General features: G+C 32.8%; 2 protein-coding genes and 1 pseudogene across 3 annotated transcripts; 1 reads left to right on the forward strand and 2 right to left on the reverse strand.

Annotated features, from left to right (window-relative positions):
• LOC111302920 (GTP-binding protein At2g22870-like) lies at positions 1-2,628 on the reverse strand. The gene is made up of 4 exons (XM_022898821.2): positions 2,057-2,628; positions 1,723-1,792; positions 582-744; positions 1-389 (listed from the first exon to the last, which is right to left on the reverse strand). Exons 1-4 carry the CDS (start codon positions 2,538-2,540, stop codon positions 171-173), a joined length of 936 nt encoding a protein of 311 aa, XP_022754556.2. The 5' UTR covers positions 2,541-2,628; the 3' UTR covers positions 1-170.
• An 86-nt stretch (positions 2,629-2,714) lies between these two features.
• LOC111302921 (beta-adaptin-like protein A) lies at positions 2,715-7,968 on the forward strand (annotated as a pseudogene). Its single transcript, XR_016326541.1, has 6 exons — positions 2,715-2,893; positions 3,050-3,550; positions 3,641-3,765; positions 6,544-6,691; positions 7,002-7,162; positions 7,378-7,968. The product of XR_016326541.1 is annotated as a beta-adaptin-like protein A (transcript).
• A 174-nt stretch (positions 7,969-8,142) lies between these two features.
• On the reverse strand, positions 8,143-10,641 carry LOC111302923 (uncharacterized). Its single transcript, XM_022898822.2, has 3 exons — positions 10,183-10,641; positions 9,179-9,270; positions 8,143-8,798 (listed from the first exon to the last, which is right to left on the reverse strand). The coding sequence occupies exons 1-3, from the start codon at positions 10,330-10,332 to the stop codon at positions 8,390-8,392; spliced, it is 651 nt and encodes a 216-aa protein (XP_022754557.1). The 5' UTR covers positions 10,333-10,641; the 3' UTR covers positions 8,143-8,389.
• Positions 10,642-14,357: the final 3,716 nt, after the last annotated feature.

Consider the following 14,357-nt stretch of genomic DNA (forward strand, 5'->3'; position numbering starts at 1 on the left):
TACTCTGGCTAGCTTTTGGTGCTTTGATAGCATTCCTTTATATGTGTAGTTAACTAATACTAGACAACTCAGCCACGAAAGGAATCGTTGCCAATGTAAAAATAAATAACGTTCAAAAATCCACTATATTAACAACATCCAAAAACTTGGTTCTTGCACTCTCTTCCCTTTCAGTGTTTCAGCCAATAATTCCGTAGCTGAGCCATATGCAATAATATCTCATCACGGCCTTGATTTGTAACACTGCTGGTCATGATCCATGGGGGCACAGTCTGGAAGAAGCCACGTATCAGCTTCTGAAAGTCACTCACGTTTTCTTCAGGCCTTTTTCCTCCATTCTTTTTCTTCTTCCTCTTGTCGCATTTGGTGAATATTAGTGTCATGGGGATCTGAAGACAACAAATTAAAGGGTTAGGAGGAAAACAGATAACATGCTTCATGAAAATTCAGAGTGAAATATACAGAAGTCAATACTAAGGATCACTGGGCTTTTGTTGCCTGCTGTCTAGAGAAGATGGTATAAGTGACAGATTCATCTCCTTATACTTTTCACTTTCCATTTTAGAAGTGGAAGAAGTTACCTGGTTCTGACCAAGCCAACTAGCATATTCGAGGTCAATTTTCTTTGCAGGAATGCTAGCATCAATAAGCAGGAAAACTGAGACTAATGTTGAACGGTTGATAAAATAGTCTTTGGTAAACTTGCTCCAGTCTGTCCGAAGTTCCTGAGGAGCAGCTGCATACCTGTTCAAAAGGTGTAATAGAACTGTACACTTGTGCAAGTGCCAAATGCATAGTCAACTCTTATAGTTGAGCTATATGAATATAATAATAGCATAAATGTTGGAAACAACATAATCTAAATTTTTGGGTTTGGTTGTTGGATGTTAGATAGGGCTGATTCCACACAATATGCTAGCTTCATTTCCCCCTTTGCCCTTCTTAAGCTTCGTTCAAAAGTTATACTAGTTTACAATTGAACAAATTCTATGAAAGTTAAGACAAAAATCAACTCATGGCAATATTTGATCAAGTATGGAATCACATGTGAATTCCTAAACAGCTAAAACAGTGAACTAACATACACAAACTTAAAGGAACATCTAATGACGGCAAATCACGCATTATGAAAGACATAGTACGACATTCTGATTAAAATATAAAGAAAATCCTCTTGCCAGCCACATTGGTCCATGAAAATTTCAGGGAAAATGACATAATTTAATAACTGAGGGTCATATTAATTTTTGTTTCAATGGAGGACAACCAAAACAGAGGTTAAAAGAGAACTCGGCCATAGATACTTATATTAGTATCGACTTGGACAGAAAAAGGGACGTAATATACTCGTTATTAATTTATTTAGTACCTTTTGCATCTTACATTATTCGGGCCATAAATGAAAAGAAACATAAGCCCATAAAAAAGTCATGATTATATATCAGTATATTGATCCCTCACCGTTTAAAATTTGGAAAAACTGATTTAACAAAGCCCTAGTCCCAAAGTAATCATTTGACAAGGGACCATGAATTCTTTTTCTCCAGGACAGTGAAATAACCTTGATGAATGTAAGTATCCAATCTTCCAGCAATAGGAAAATCAGATATTATACAAGCAGCAGAAGTCACCTAGTATTTGTTTCAAATAAGCTTGTTGCCATTCATACAAGGTCTAAATAAAAAACAGACAATGAGGGAAGCGATTAAAGATAAAGCATACCCATATCCTGGCAAATCCACCAGGTACCAACTATCATTGATGCGGAAATGGTTGATGCATTGCGTCTTCCCTGCAAGGATGAAAGCATTACCGGGTAATATGCACCTAATAGCAGACTTTGAAACTACAATTTTCTTGATTCTAGTGTCTCTCCCAAATTTAATAAATTGACAATAACAAAATGCAAATATCTTGCTTTGAAGCAGATATTTCAAGTTTGGAAGATTCTCTCAGAGTAAACATTCCAGTATCCTAAATCAAGATATCAGTATCCCAGCTCTACCATTAACATATTTTGCTTTATAAACCAGCCTCACATTAAACCCTCACTTACCAGGTTTCTTAGACGTGAGTGCAAGGCGCTTCCTTCTGACAAGCGAATTAAGAAGAGAGGATTTCCCCACATTAGACCGACCAACAAGCGCAAACTCAGGCAATCCATCAGAAGGACAATCCTCAGTTCTCACACTACTCTTCACAAACTCAGCCTGAACCACTTGAGCCTCCCTTGCATACTTACTCACCACTATATTCGACCCTTTCAAGATTCTTGTGCTTAAGTTAGGATCATCAAAAGAAACCTCTGTCTCTGGAGGAACAAACAACTTGTCCAATGAAATCTCGAGCACTGGCTCTTGGGGCAGTGACAAATCAGTGATGGGTATTGGCTCTGTTGTGGAAAGAGTCGATTTTGCAGCAGCGAAGAGTGTTGGGACAGTGAATTTGATGGGTAGTTTTGGTTTAGGGTAAAAATCAGAACTTGACGGCGGCTTTTTAAGGACAAGAAAATGAAATCTTGGTAGCTGAGTTAGAGCCATAATTACTCTCTTCCAACCAAACGGGTGGATTGTTCAACTCCGTTCTTCTTTGTACAATACTGGGGAAAGCCGCAAAGGCAGCAAGAGAAAACTCTTGGCTGATATTCTTTGAGTACAACGCACCGTTTTGGGTTAGTAACATTTTTAACATGGACGTTTAAGGGAACGGTGCCGTTTCTCTTATAAACAGAGACGTTTTAAACGTGTCATCAACGTTAACCATCAACTCGAATCCAACACACTCTGCGCTTTGTTGGGTCTTTAGTTTAAGCTGACAACGAATTCCTTTAGCCACCAGCCATGGCTCTGACGGATCAGTCCCAACGGTCACCCTCACCGTCTTAACCTTCCGGGTAATTCTATTATATCCCGTAATCCCCAGGCCGCAACCCTTCAATTTTAGCAGCAATCTTTACTCTGTGTTTTTTGTTTTCATCAGTTTAAATTCTGATTTAATTTTTATACTCCTTTTATGCTACTCTAATTGAACGTGCTAATTTTATTAACAGTAAAAATGAAGTCTCCGATTTGAAATTCCAGCTCCGGAAACTCGCCGGCAGCCGAGCACCTGGCCTTGACGATTCGAAGCGAGAGCTCTTCAAGAAAGTGGTCTCCTACATGACGATCGGAATCGACGTTTATGGTGATGTGCAAGGCCACATCAGACATCGTTTTGAAGAAAATGTGTTATCTCTACGTCGGTAATTACGCCAAATTCAACCCCGATCTCGCTCTCTTCACGATCAATTTCCTCCAAAGGGATTGCCACGATGAAGATCCAATGATCCGAGGGATAGCCTTGCGCAGCTTGTGCTTGTTACGTGTCGCAGATCTGGTGGAGTATTTGGCTAGACCTGTTAGGGTCCGGATTGAAAGATAGTAATAGTTACGTGAGAATGGTGGCGGTTATTGGAGTTTTAAAGCTTTCTCATTTCTCAGCTTCCACTTATGTCAATGCGAATTTTCCTTCGATATTGAAGCATTTGATGCTCAATGACTCTGATACTCAAGTGAGAGCTAGTTAAGAGGCTTGAATTGATTGTCAATTGTTTTTGTTCGTTAAATTAACTTGCAAATTAATGAGTTATTTGTTTCATTAGCTGGTTGCAAACGGTTTGTTTGCTTTACAGGAGATTTGGAGCGCGGTAGCTAGCACATCTGAAGTGGCATCCAGGGAAAGGGAAGCTTTGATTAGCAAGCCTGTTATATATTACCTATTGAATCGGTATGTTCTATAGTTAAAACTTGAAGAATCAATGGGAAATTTCAATTTTTAACATCGTGTGGTGATTATGCTGTCATTTATCTGAAGTTCAATTCTTAATCATGCTGTATAACTAAGACAAAGTGCTATGATGTTATTTTAAATGAATGTTTTCCAATGTGTTTTTCATGTGTAGGATCAAGGAATTTAGTGATAATTGATTAAACATGAAAGTATTACATCTTATCCCCAGAGCTTTTAGGATAAAACCTGTCCCTTTCCTTGAAAACTAAACAATGTACTTTTCTTTAATTTTTTCAGCAGCCTTAATTGCTACCTCACTATTAGTGAGTATTTGAACAATGTATTTTTCTCCAATTTCTTTTACAGCTTCATCCAATAATTTGTAGTAAAATTTGGCATCTCTAATACAAACACTTGAGACATCCACAAATTTCCAAAAATTGGTCCTTCTAATGTAATAGATAAGGAAATTAATCATGTGCATTTGATTTAAGCCATTGTTCTGACCATCGCACGTTAAGGTTGCACCTAGTTATTCCAATGAGCTTTTAATCTATTAATTCATTCATGAACTTGTTGATAATCTAACTTTAAATACACATATGAAACCTCATAAAAAGTTGGAAGCTTTACATGTTACCCAACTTCTACTGCCACATAAACTAAATTAATCAATCGGGTGAGTTTGCTAACTGAAAAGGAAGTCAATCATATATCAAAATTTATATGCTAATTCACTTATCTTCCTTCTTAATATCTTTAAAAAAAGTTATTTATCTTTCGTTGCTTTAAACTTTTACTTCTAACCAATTCAGGCGTAGCTCTCTTTAATGAAAATTCAAAGGAGGTAATTTTTATGTTCTTTCATCATAATCTTCAACAACTAAGCCATAAAAGCACCATTCTTCTTCATAAATGTTACTCCAACCACTAGTTCTTTGTCTAAATTCTTACCTCTAATGCTACTTATGTTATGATTGGATACTATTTCGCATAGCTTCATCTTCATCAATGAAACTTTCATAGTAATAATAATCTTCCCATCTTAATTGAGATAAGAATTCATCTTTTCTCTTTTTATTATTTTTCTTTTATTTGTTTTCTTTGAGGAGTTTAATCCTACTTTCTCTAACAGTGCCTATTAATAACATAGTTAAGAAAAGGAAAACAAAATAGTATTACACATTTACGTAATTTAATAATTTTTATTGAGAAATTAACAATAATATTTTCAAACTGAAATATAAAATATAACATACTAGTAACATGGAGTATGATACACGAACATTGTAAAAGGGAATAACATGTTTCAAGGAGCATGTTGCTCATAAAAGGGCAATGGCGCACCATGCCTCAATGTTACTACAACATCAACAACAAATTTAACCTTATATCCTATAACTATGGGATTAGTTGTATGAAAGGCCAAAAAAGGATCATGCTATTCGTATGCAATATTTTTATAATTCGTTTGAAAATATTATTGTTAATTTCTAAATAAAAAAAATAAAATTACGTAAATGTGTACTATTAATTATTTTTCTTTTCTTAACTATTTTATTAATAGGTATCATCTAAGAAAGTATGATTAAACTCCTCAAAAAGAATAATTCAGAGAAAAATGACAATAAAAGGAGAAAGTATGAATTCTTATTTCAATTAAGAGGGGAAGATTTTGATTATGAAGGGCTCATTGATGAAGATGCTGTTACAAGACAAACTGCGCGAGATAGTACCCAATCACAAAATGAATGACATAGTAGGCAAGAATTTAGACAAAGAACTAGTTGTTGAAGTAAAAACATTCATGAAGAGGGATGATGCTCTTATGGCTCAAATGCTATTACAAGACAAGCTACGCAAGCTAGTACCCCATCACAAAATTAGTAACATAGTAGGCAAGAATTTAAAAAAAGAACTAGTTGTTGTAATAACATTTATGAAGAGGGATGATGCTCTCATGGCTCAATTGCTGAATATTATGATGAAAAAACAAAAAAACCCACTCCAAGTGATTTTGAATTTTCATTAAGGGTTCATACCTAAATTGGTTAGAAGTAAGAGTTTAAAGCAACCAAAGATAATGACTCTTTTAAAAAAATTAAGAAGAAAGATGGGTGAATTAGCATCTAAATCTTTTATATATGATCAACATACTTTTCAATTAGCAAACTTCACATGTTGACAACAAAAACTGGACAACATGTAGAACTTCCAATATCTTATGAGATTTCAAATGTATATTTAGAGTTAAAGTATCAACAAGTACATGAATAGTTTGATGGATTAAAGAGTCAATGGAATAACCACAGTCCACCTTAAAAGTGTGATGGTTGGACCAATAGCTTAAATAAAATAAACATCATTAATTTCCTTGTCTATTATAGTAAAGGAATCATTTATTGAAAATTTGTAGATGCCTCAAGTGTTCATATTAGAGACGTCAAATTTTACTAAAAATTGTTGAATAAAGTTGTGAAAGAAATTGAAAAAAAAATACATTGTTCAAATATTCACTGGTAATGAGGTAACAATTAAGGCTACTAAAAAAAATTAATGGAGAAAAGACAACATTTCTATTTGACAGTTCACCTCATTGTTTGGACTTGTACCTGATATTGGGTTATATCCTTTCTTTTCTCATCCTCCGCCCTTTCCAAATATAAAACTATAACTTTGAACTTGCTTCTGCAACTGTAATTAAATGCATGTTTTTTTTTTCAATTTTCACTAGTATTTCAGAATACATTTGCTCTAACAGCATACTGCTTGTAGGTACCTTGCTCCAGAGTACACATTGATGGATAAATTAACAGATAAATTAGATGTATATTCCTATGGCTTTATGCTTTTAGAGCTTATTACCGAACGCCCACCAGTCATCAAGAGGGAATCATCCATAAATGAGAGCCTGTTGGACTGGGTATGCATTATTTGTATTAATTGATATCATCTCCCAAATGATGGAAAACCAAGTTACTTTACTAAAATGGTTCTGGATTATCTTCTCTGCAAAGTGCTTGTTGTGGTTCCTCTCCCCTTTTAGACCAAACTTTTGCCTTTGAAGCTTGGACTCAAATTGTTACTTCAATCCCAATTGCAAATTGTCAAAGACTAAATTGTGGTTACCCAGCTTTATGTTATGACTGTGAATAGTTGGTAAATAGAATTCTGTTATATTTTTTTGGGGTGTTTAATAATTAAGAAAAGTTTACTCTGTAGGCTCAATATAGAGGCCTTCGCTAGCTCGGGCACCGGTAGATTTTGATATTGATGCTCTTGCTGATCCATGGTTTCACAAGGCATACAACAAGAGCCAGATTGCAAGCATGGACGCTTGTGCTGCTCTGATTGTGTACCCCAGTCAGCATGGCTTAGACCTTGGATGATCCAGGTATCTCCCAGTTCCTTCCTTACTTGTTTGATCTTTCCTCTCCCTTTTGGTGGAATGGAGCTGTGTAAACTTACATGCAATTAAGGAGATTCGAAACTAAGGTTTTCGTTGCTGGAAATGGTTTTTATTTGTTTATTTTAAAGTAAAATTTGTACCAGTTGCTATGAACATAGTAAAAACCAAGATTCTCTCAATTTGTCCCAAAAACAATGCAGATAGTTCGTGCCCTAGAAGGAGACATTTCTCTCTCGTATCTTTGATGAAGGAACGAGGTCTCGCAACAGCTCCACCCACACTTCTTCAGAAACTTCGATTCAAAATACTCGACAATATAAGAAAATGAAAAACAATATGGCATTGACCAGTAAGAGCTATGGCATCAGTGGATACAACAAAAACCACTAGTGAATATAGTCTTAACCCATCTGAAGAACAAACTGAGGAAAAGATGACAAAAGATATAACCAAGAACCAGGGTTCAGAAAGCTGAGAGAATATTTGGTACTCTATGCGCCCGGCCTTTTATAGATTTTAATTGGTTATTTATCTAAGCATCCCTCTTCCATTTGTCCTTCTTGGCTTTTTAAAAAAATAAAAGACCACAAAGACGTTACAAATTCTGAAATTTAAACTCAAAAGATTTTTTTTCTTCGAATGTGGTACAGGAATTATACATTTATCTATCCTAGAAAGTTGATATAAAAAAGTCGGGCATTATGTTAAGCCTCGCAACTAAATTTCTACAGCATGTTTGCTATGCAATTATAATCTTCCTTAATGCATCAATGACAAGTAAACTGATAAAACACTGAATAGTTTTATCACATGCATTGTAGGCTAAAATTTTTTGTTGTATGATTATAAACACAGGAATGGAATTCATGTTGTATGAGACTGAGATTTAGTACACTGAGGTCAGTGAATGTCTTGCTGCTAGTCCAAGACTAGAAAGTAAGCATGCCGAAATGGAACCAGGCAAGAGCAATAAAACCCAAGTAATATCTCACTAGCAAAGAGAATTATCAAAATCTTTTATCATGTGGATAGAGAATAACAATGATCACCGACTTTCCTCATATCCAAAGGGGTAAAAAAAACCTGAAAGCTAGCCAAAGCCCTGCTATCAAAACCATAAACTTTTGCATTTTCAGTAATGTATAATCTTTTACCATGTATTTGCACTATGATGCCAAGTACTTCAATGCATGAACATTCAAATTCAATCATTCATCCATCCTGATCACTTTTCTGCTTTGAAGCCATCAAAGAATTCAGCCATTGCTTCCAAGGAGCATCCTCTTGTTGCTCAATCCAAGACAAGAAACAGCTATCCAACAAGCAGAAGAAGTTAACGTATAGAAGTTGGTACCTCACTGGTATATATCGAAAATTTGCAACTTGAAGAACTGGCCATAGACCTCCTTCAAGAATTAAGGCAGGGACAAAATCCCTCTTTACATCTTTCTTGATTTGGGGGACATTCTTTCCAGCAGAAAATCCCATGTAAGTAAAAAACACAAGTAAATCCAATGGCCCAAAGATGAACCCATCAATTGCAACTTTGGTAGCCACAAAACGAAAAGAATTTGGTTGTAGACGAAGTCGCAACCTTATATATCGGTCCAAACCTTCATACCTACAAAAGTTACTCAAAAATTAGAGTTTACAACAAAAGTTTTGCACATACATAAACATATGCACGGTGAAATTAGGAATTGAATGTTCTTTTATCTGTATCTATCTTGACCGTACAACTTTAACCATGGGAGAACTCCTTGACCTCCAAGTTCAGCAGCCAATCCAAAAATAAGAAAAAGAGGCCACTGTTAACCATCTCTAGTTCCCATAATATATGCCCCTTACAGACTGTAAATCTTAAGCACATAACATCTTTTGATGCATGAAAGTAATCATATATTGCAAGCTCTAAGATATCTGCGTTAGCAGTAAACATTAGCATGATGTGTAGTTAACATTCTTTTGCCAAGTAAATCCATGGTGGTAGTGGATAATTACCAGTAATGACCAACTGGTCCAACAAATCCAAACCCAAACAAGCTTGTTGTCGCCACTCGTTTCCAATTGATATTTAATTCTTTATCCTTTTCCTGATACACGCATAAAAAAGTTTCATTCTACAAAAAGATATAAGCTGATTAACGCTAAAGTACTCACAAAACAAAAGATGCCTAGAATAGACATAAGGCAGAATGCCGTGTTTCTATTACTGACTTATTTACAACAGTTAAATTATTTACAATTGGTTAACTTTTTTCAACGGGAATAATGGGCGTTGGATCTGGATCTAAGGTAACTCTGCAATCATGCTCCTTCTTGCATTGCAGTTACCTGAAAGTCATGAAGTTGAATGGTGACAGATGCAAAACTGATCCCATCCCATGTAAAAGAAAACCATCTTTTATGCATGTAATCGACAGACAAAAGATGGAAAATTCTTCATGTTTAAGGAAGCATAATCCAAACCAAGAAAAATCAAGTAAATCACCCACATTTCCTTCTTATTATTTTTCTCTCTCAACTCTGAGTTCGGATTCTAGTTTTCTTTTTAAAAGAAAAAAAATGCAGCTTGTTTGTCCTAAATTTTCAAAAACTGGCAGTGGAAAAGTAAAAGCAACAAGAATCAATAGATAAACCTCAACTACAGAGAAATATATCAAAACTATACCCAAAGAACAGTGATTATCCGCTTACTTTCCAAAAAGAACCTACCAATCTCATCAGGGGAGGAAAAGAATACGCAGCAATATAAACCAAACCTTGTCTATGACAAAAATGATTCAATGGGATTAAGAAAAATATCAAAATTAACCCTAAAGAAAACAAAACAAACTCAAACAAGGGCAGGAAAAAACTAGAAAGAAATGGAAAAAAATGGAAATGAAAAACTGCCCATTCGTCCACACAGCAAGGATTTCGTCCACACCGCAAGGAAGAGATGGGCGCTTGGAAAAAATAAACGATCGGATATTAAAGTGGGGAAGGTGAGTCCTTGGCTGTACCTGAAGATGATGGTGTTTCTTGGCAGTTGAGTGAGTAATGGTTTGAGCAGCTATATCTCCAAAACCCCAAATCAAGCCTGAGCTTAAAACCTGTGTCTTCACTGGGTGGATTGCCAAGCAATTCTGGTACCATTTCCACAACCTCAACATATCTTTCTTGTACAACAAAACTAACAGGGAGATGAAGTAAAAAGATTCTAGTCTAGATGAAGAATTAGAAATTAAACCAAAAAGGGATGGATATTGAGATGCCTGATCATCATCCTCATGATAATAAAAAACCTCAGATCTAACATTTAGTTACAGTACGTTCTTTTTTTTTTCTGGGTAAGAATGAAACCAAAGATTTCTTTTCCTTCGAATTTCTCGTTCCAGGACAAACCCATTTTCAGGAAAGTCAGTTTCAGGCATACGATAAGAGGAAACAAAAAGAATTAGGTTTTTCATTTTATTTTATTTTTTTTTGGCAAGATTAGATGGTTTGAGGGAACTAAGTCTACACTGGGCCAGAAATTGTCAAACCTTTGCTTTCTTTCTTTTCTCTTGACTTTGTTTTGTTTTTGGGTTTTAACTTTGAGCTACTATGATTCCAATCCAGCCCGGCCCGGTTAATCTGGGCCTTTCCCCGGTTTAATATTTCTACTTGTTTTATTTGTTAAATTAATAAAACGGCATTTGATTTGGAAAAAATAATTTTTCCTCTTGTAATCTTACTTGTTATAATTTTATTTTTTTTATTTGATTGAAAAGAATGTGACTACTAAGTTTTTTAAAATTCTCAATAATGTCAACAAGTGGAAAAGTAAGAATAAAAAATTCTCCTCTCCGTAAGGTTTTTTAAAATTCTAGAAAAAAAATGAAATTTTGTTTTCATTTGCTGTCATTTAATTACAATTGCAAATTATATTAACAATGTTATTTATCCTAGAAGTATAGTATTTTTTTATAAAATATTATAAAAATAAATTTTTTAATATATTTTGAACAAATATAACATTTTTGACATAATGCTATTGAAATCCTTATAAAAGTTATGATTAAAAACATAATTTTTTATTAAAAAAATTAAAAATTTTATTTTTTAAAATTTGACAAATATTTTTTTAAAATAAAAAACATAATCTTTGTTGAAAAAACAAAATATAGTTTTTATTGTAAATATTAAAAAAATATTTTTTAAAATTCAACAAAGACACGTTTGCAAAATAAAAAATATCGTTTTTAATGAAAAGATGATATTTTTAAGATAAAAATAATTAAATACTTAATTTAAAATTAAAATTTTAAATAATTACTTAATTTAAAATTAAATATTTTAATTTATATAAATAAAAATAAAATATTATCTATTTATAATAATATAAAATTTTCTTTAACAAAAATTGGGATGGATATGATACACGCCATTAAACTTAATAGCCATTATAAATAAATATGACATAGAATTAAATTGCCCACGTGTAACGATAGCTGGAAAAGGCTTTACTGATTTCACTATTTATTAAAGTTTTCAAATTCTTTATTCGTCGCTTGACCTCAAAAGATCACTTTTCTAATCCCATCTGATGGCTACCATTAACCACAAAAAGAAAACAATCAAAACATAAATACACCAGCACAAAAAGAAAAAAAAAAGCCTTCGTCAAGGCAGGTGGAATGAATTACGAAAGCAACGAAATCAAGGGAAGGAATCTCAAAACAAGTGAGCAAATCTACTATGGAAGACTGTGGTTTCCTAACTGGAGTGCTCCTCCCCATTTTATTTAGGTTTTCTCTAATTTCACTCTTAAAACTACCCACAAAAAAAAAGAAAAAAAAGCTTCCCATTTAAATAAAACGAAAAAGGAAAGCATCCAATTCCTCTAATCCTACTCCTCACCTGAGCAACAACAAAGAAAGCAGTGTTTTTAGAGCTTTGAAATAGTGAAAGGAAAATGGGATCTTAGAGAAAGAGAAAAATGCAAATGACAATTCAAAACAGATTTGCTCTGGGTTTGAGTTTTTTGGTTTTTTTTTTTTTTAATTATCAACGATTTTCTTAGAGACGACCGAAGCGTGTTGCAGTGGCCATTTTTTTAAGTCTTGCAATTAATTATTTGGGTTTTCAAACTCCACCAAATTCATCTCATATTCATTTTGTTTATGAGTTTCTTGATTTTGCAATACAAAGAGAAGTGGGTTTTTTTATTTTATAGTGCAAAGAAAGATGGGTTTTTGGTTCAAGCAATTAGTTCTTTGGATCTTCAAGTTTCAATAATTAGTTCTTTTGATTTTGAAGTACAAAGATAAGCAACCTAAACAACATATCCAAAGCATCTACTTCTCCAACACTATCCATTCAGAGACTACGTAGTGCTTATCGCTTCCTTTGTTGCTCATTTTCTGTGGGGCTTTGAATCCGAAACTCTAGGTCTTTAAATTGACTGGAATTTTTTTTCTTTGGTTAGAACAAAAGTTTCAAGGGAAATGTCGATGCTTATAGAAGCGTCTTCAATGTTTTTTGGATTTCGATTTTCACCAACTGATGCTGAATTGATTTTTTACTATTTGAAAAATAAGCTGGATTCTACGAAAAGTGTGTTGAATTTTGAGACTGAAAGTTGTAGACCTGAGTTTAAGTTTAGGTATTACCAGATTTCTAAAGGTATCCAAAAGAGGCTAGAAATTTTAGTCTGATGAAGAGGCTTGATCAAATGAAGAAGCTTGTGGATGAAAAAAAGAAAAGCCACGCATTAAAGTTTTCATGCTATATACCGGCGTGTCTTTCGGTTTTTTTTTTTTACATTTTCATAAGTTAATAACGTTTAATTTTTATTTGTATAAATTAAAATATTTAATTTTAAATTAAATAATTATTCAAATGATCAATTTTAAATTAGACATTTAATCGATAAAAATGTAATTTTTGTTAAAAACATGAAAAATATATTTTTAAAATTAAAAAAAATAATATTTTTAAATAAAAAATATAATTTTTATTGAAAACATGAAAAATATAATTTTCAAAATTTAATAAAAATGACATTTCTAAGATAAAAATATAAATTTTTTAAAAGGATGATTTTTTTTAAGATAAAAATATAATCTTTACTCAAAATACGAAAAAAATGTAAAACATCTTTATTTAATATTATTACATATAAAATTTATTCGGAGAAAAAATAACGTTAGAATAATAATAAAAATTATAAAATTATATTTATTGAAAATATAAAAAATTACGTTTCAAAATTATTTAATTTCAATAAAAATCACATATTATTCACGTGTTAAATATTATTCACATATAAGTATTATGAATATTATATATTATTCATATGTTATAAAAAATAATGTAATAAAAAATTTTATTAAATTATCTTATATTTAAAAAAATCGAATACAAAAATTTTATATTTTTTAACTCAATAAAATTCAAGAATTACATTTTTTTTAAATATCACTTTTATCTTCAATTTTAAGATTTGAATAACCAAACGCTCTCTAAAAATAATGTGGCCATGGCAGAGGTAAAAACCCTTTGCCTTTGTGGCTGCTCCTTGTTTAGTTTCCTAAAATTCAGATAAGTAATTTCCATGTCTTCTTTCGTACATCTTCGTTTTTGTTTTTTTTTTTCTCATCTTTCTTCTTCGTCTGTTCTTTTATGGTGGCTTTCTCAACTTCTTAACTACAAAACCACTGCTCAGACCTAGTTGTTTTTCAGCAAAGATAGGAATATCAGCAGCCAAGATCTTGGACAAGAGATTTGAGGATTTGAAGGAGATGTGAATTGAGAGTAAGGATGTCATCGGGTCGGGTTTGGAGTGGGTTTTGCTCGTCCCGAATCCGATCCGATTTTATGCTTATTAAATCCGAACCCGATTCGATCTAAATTTTTTTAATACTTGAATCCGATTCGACCCGACACTATATAAATCGTACCCGATCTGATCCGACCCGAAATTAATAAAATATTATTTTTTAAAATATAAAATATTATTTTTTAAATATAAATATTTAAAAATATCATTATATAAATATATATATATAAATAATTAATTAATTAATTAAAAAATAATTTTTTAATAATATCGAATCGAGTAGGATCGAATTTTAAGCATATTCGAATCCGATCTGACCCCGATCGTTACTTAATTTATCCGATCTGATCCCAACCCGAAACCCAAAATTAAAAA

This window comes from Durio zibethinus, chromosome 13, assembly GCF_047325235.1.
Source record: "Durio zibethinus cultivar Kanyao isolate XHJ-2024 chromosome 13, ASM4732523v1, whole genome shotgun sequence".
Classification (NCBI taxonomy): Eukaryota; Viridiplantae; Streptophyta; class Magnoliopsida; order Malvales; family Malvaceae; genus Durio; species Durio zibethinus.

Coding starts and splice junctions, on each gene's coding strand:
- LOC111302920 (XM_022898821.2), bottom strand. CDS start 2,540: ATGGCTCTAACTCAGCTACCAAGATTTCATTTTCTTGTCCTTAAAAAG. Junction 745..1,722: donor GTGGATTTGCCAGGATATGG/GTATGCTTTATC, acceptor CCTTTTGAACAG/GTATGCAGCTGCTCCTCAGG. Junction 390..581: donor GTTGGCTTGGTCAGAACCAG/GTAACTTCTTCC, acceptor TGTTGTCTTCAG/ATCCCCATGACACTAATATT.
- LOC111302923 (XM_022898822.2), bottom strand. CDS start 10,332: ATGTTGAGGTTGTGGAAATGGTACCAGAATTGCTTGGCAATCCACCCA. Junction 9,271..10,182: donor AGAAACACCATCATCTTCAG/GTACAGCCAAGG, acceptor TGCGTGTATCAG/GAAAAGGATAAAGAATTAAA. Junction 8,799..9,178: donor GGACCAGTTGGTCATTACTG/GTAATTATCCAC, acceptor TAACTTTTGTAG/GTATGAAGGTTTGGACCGAT.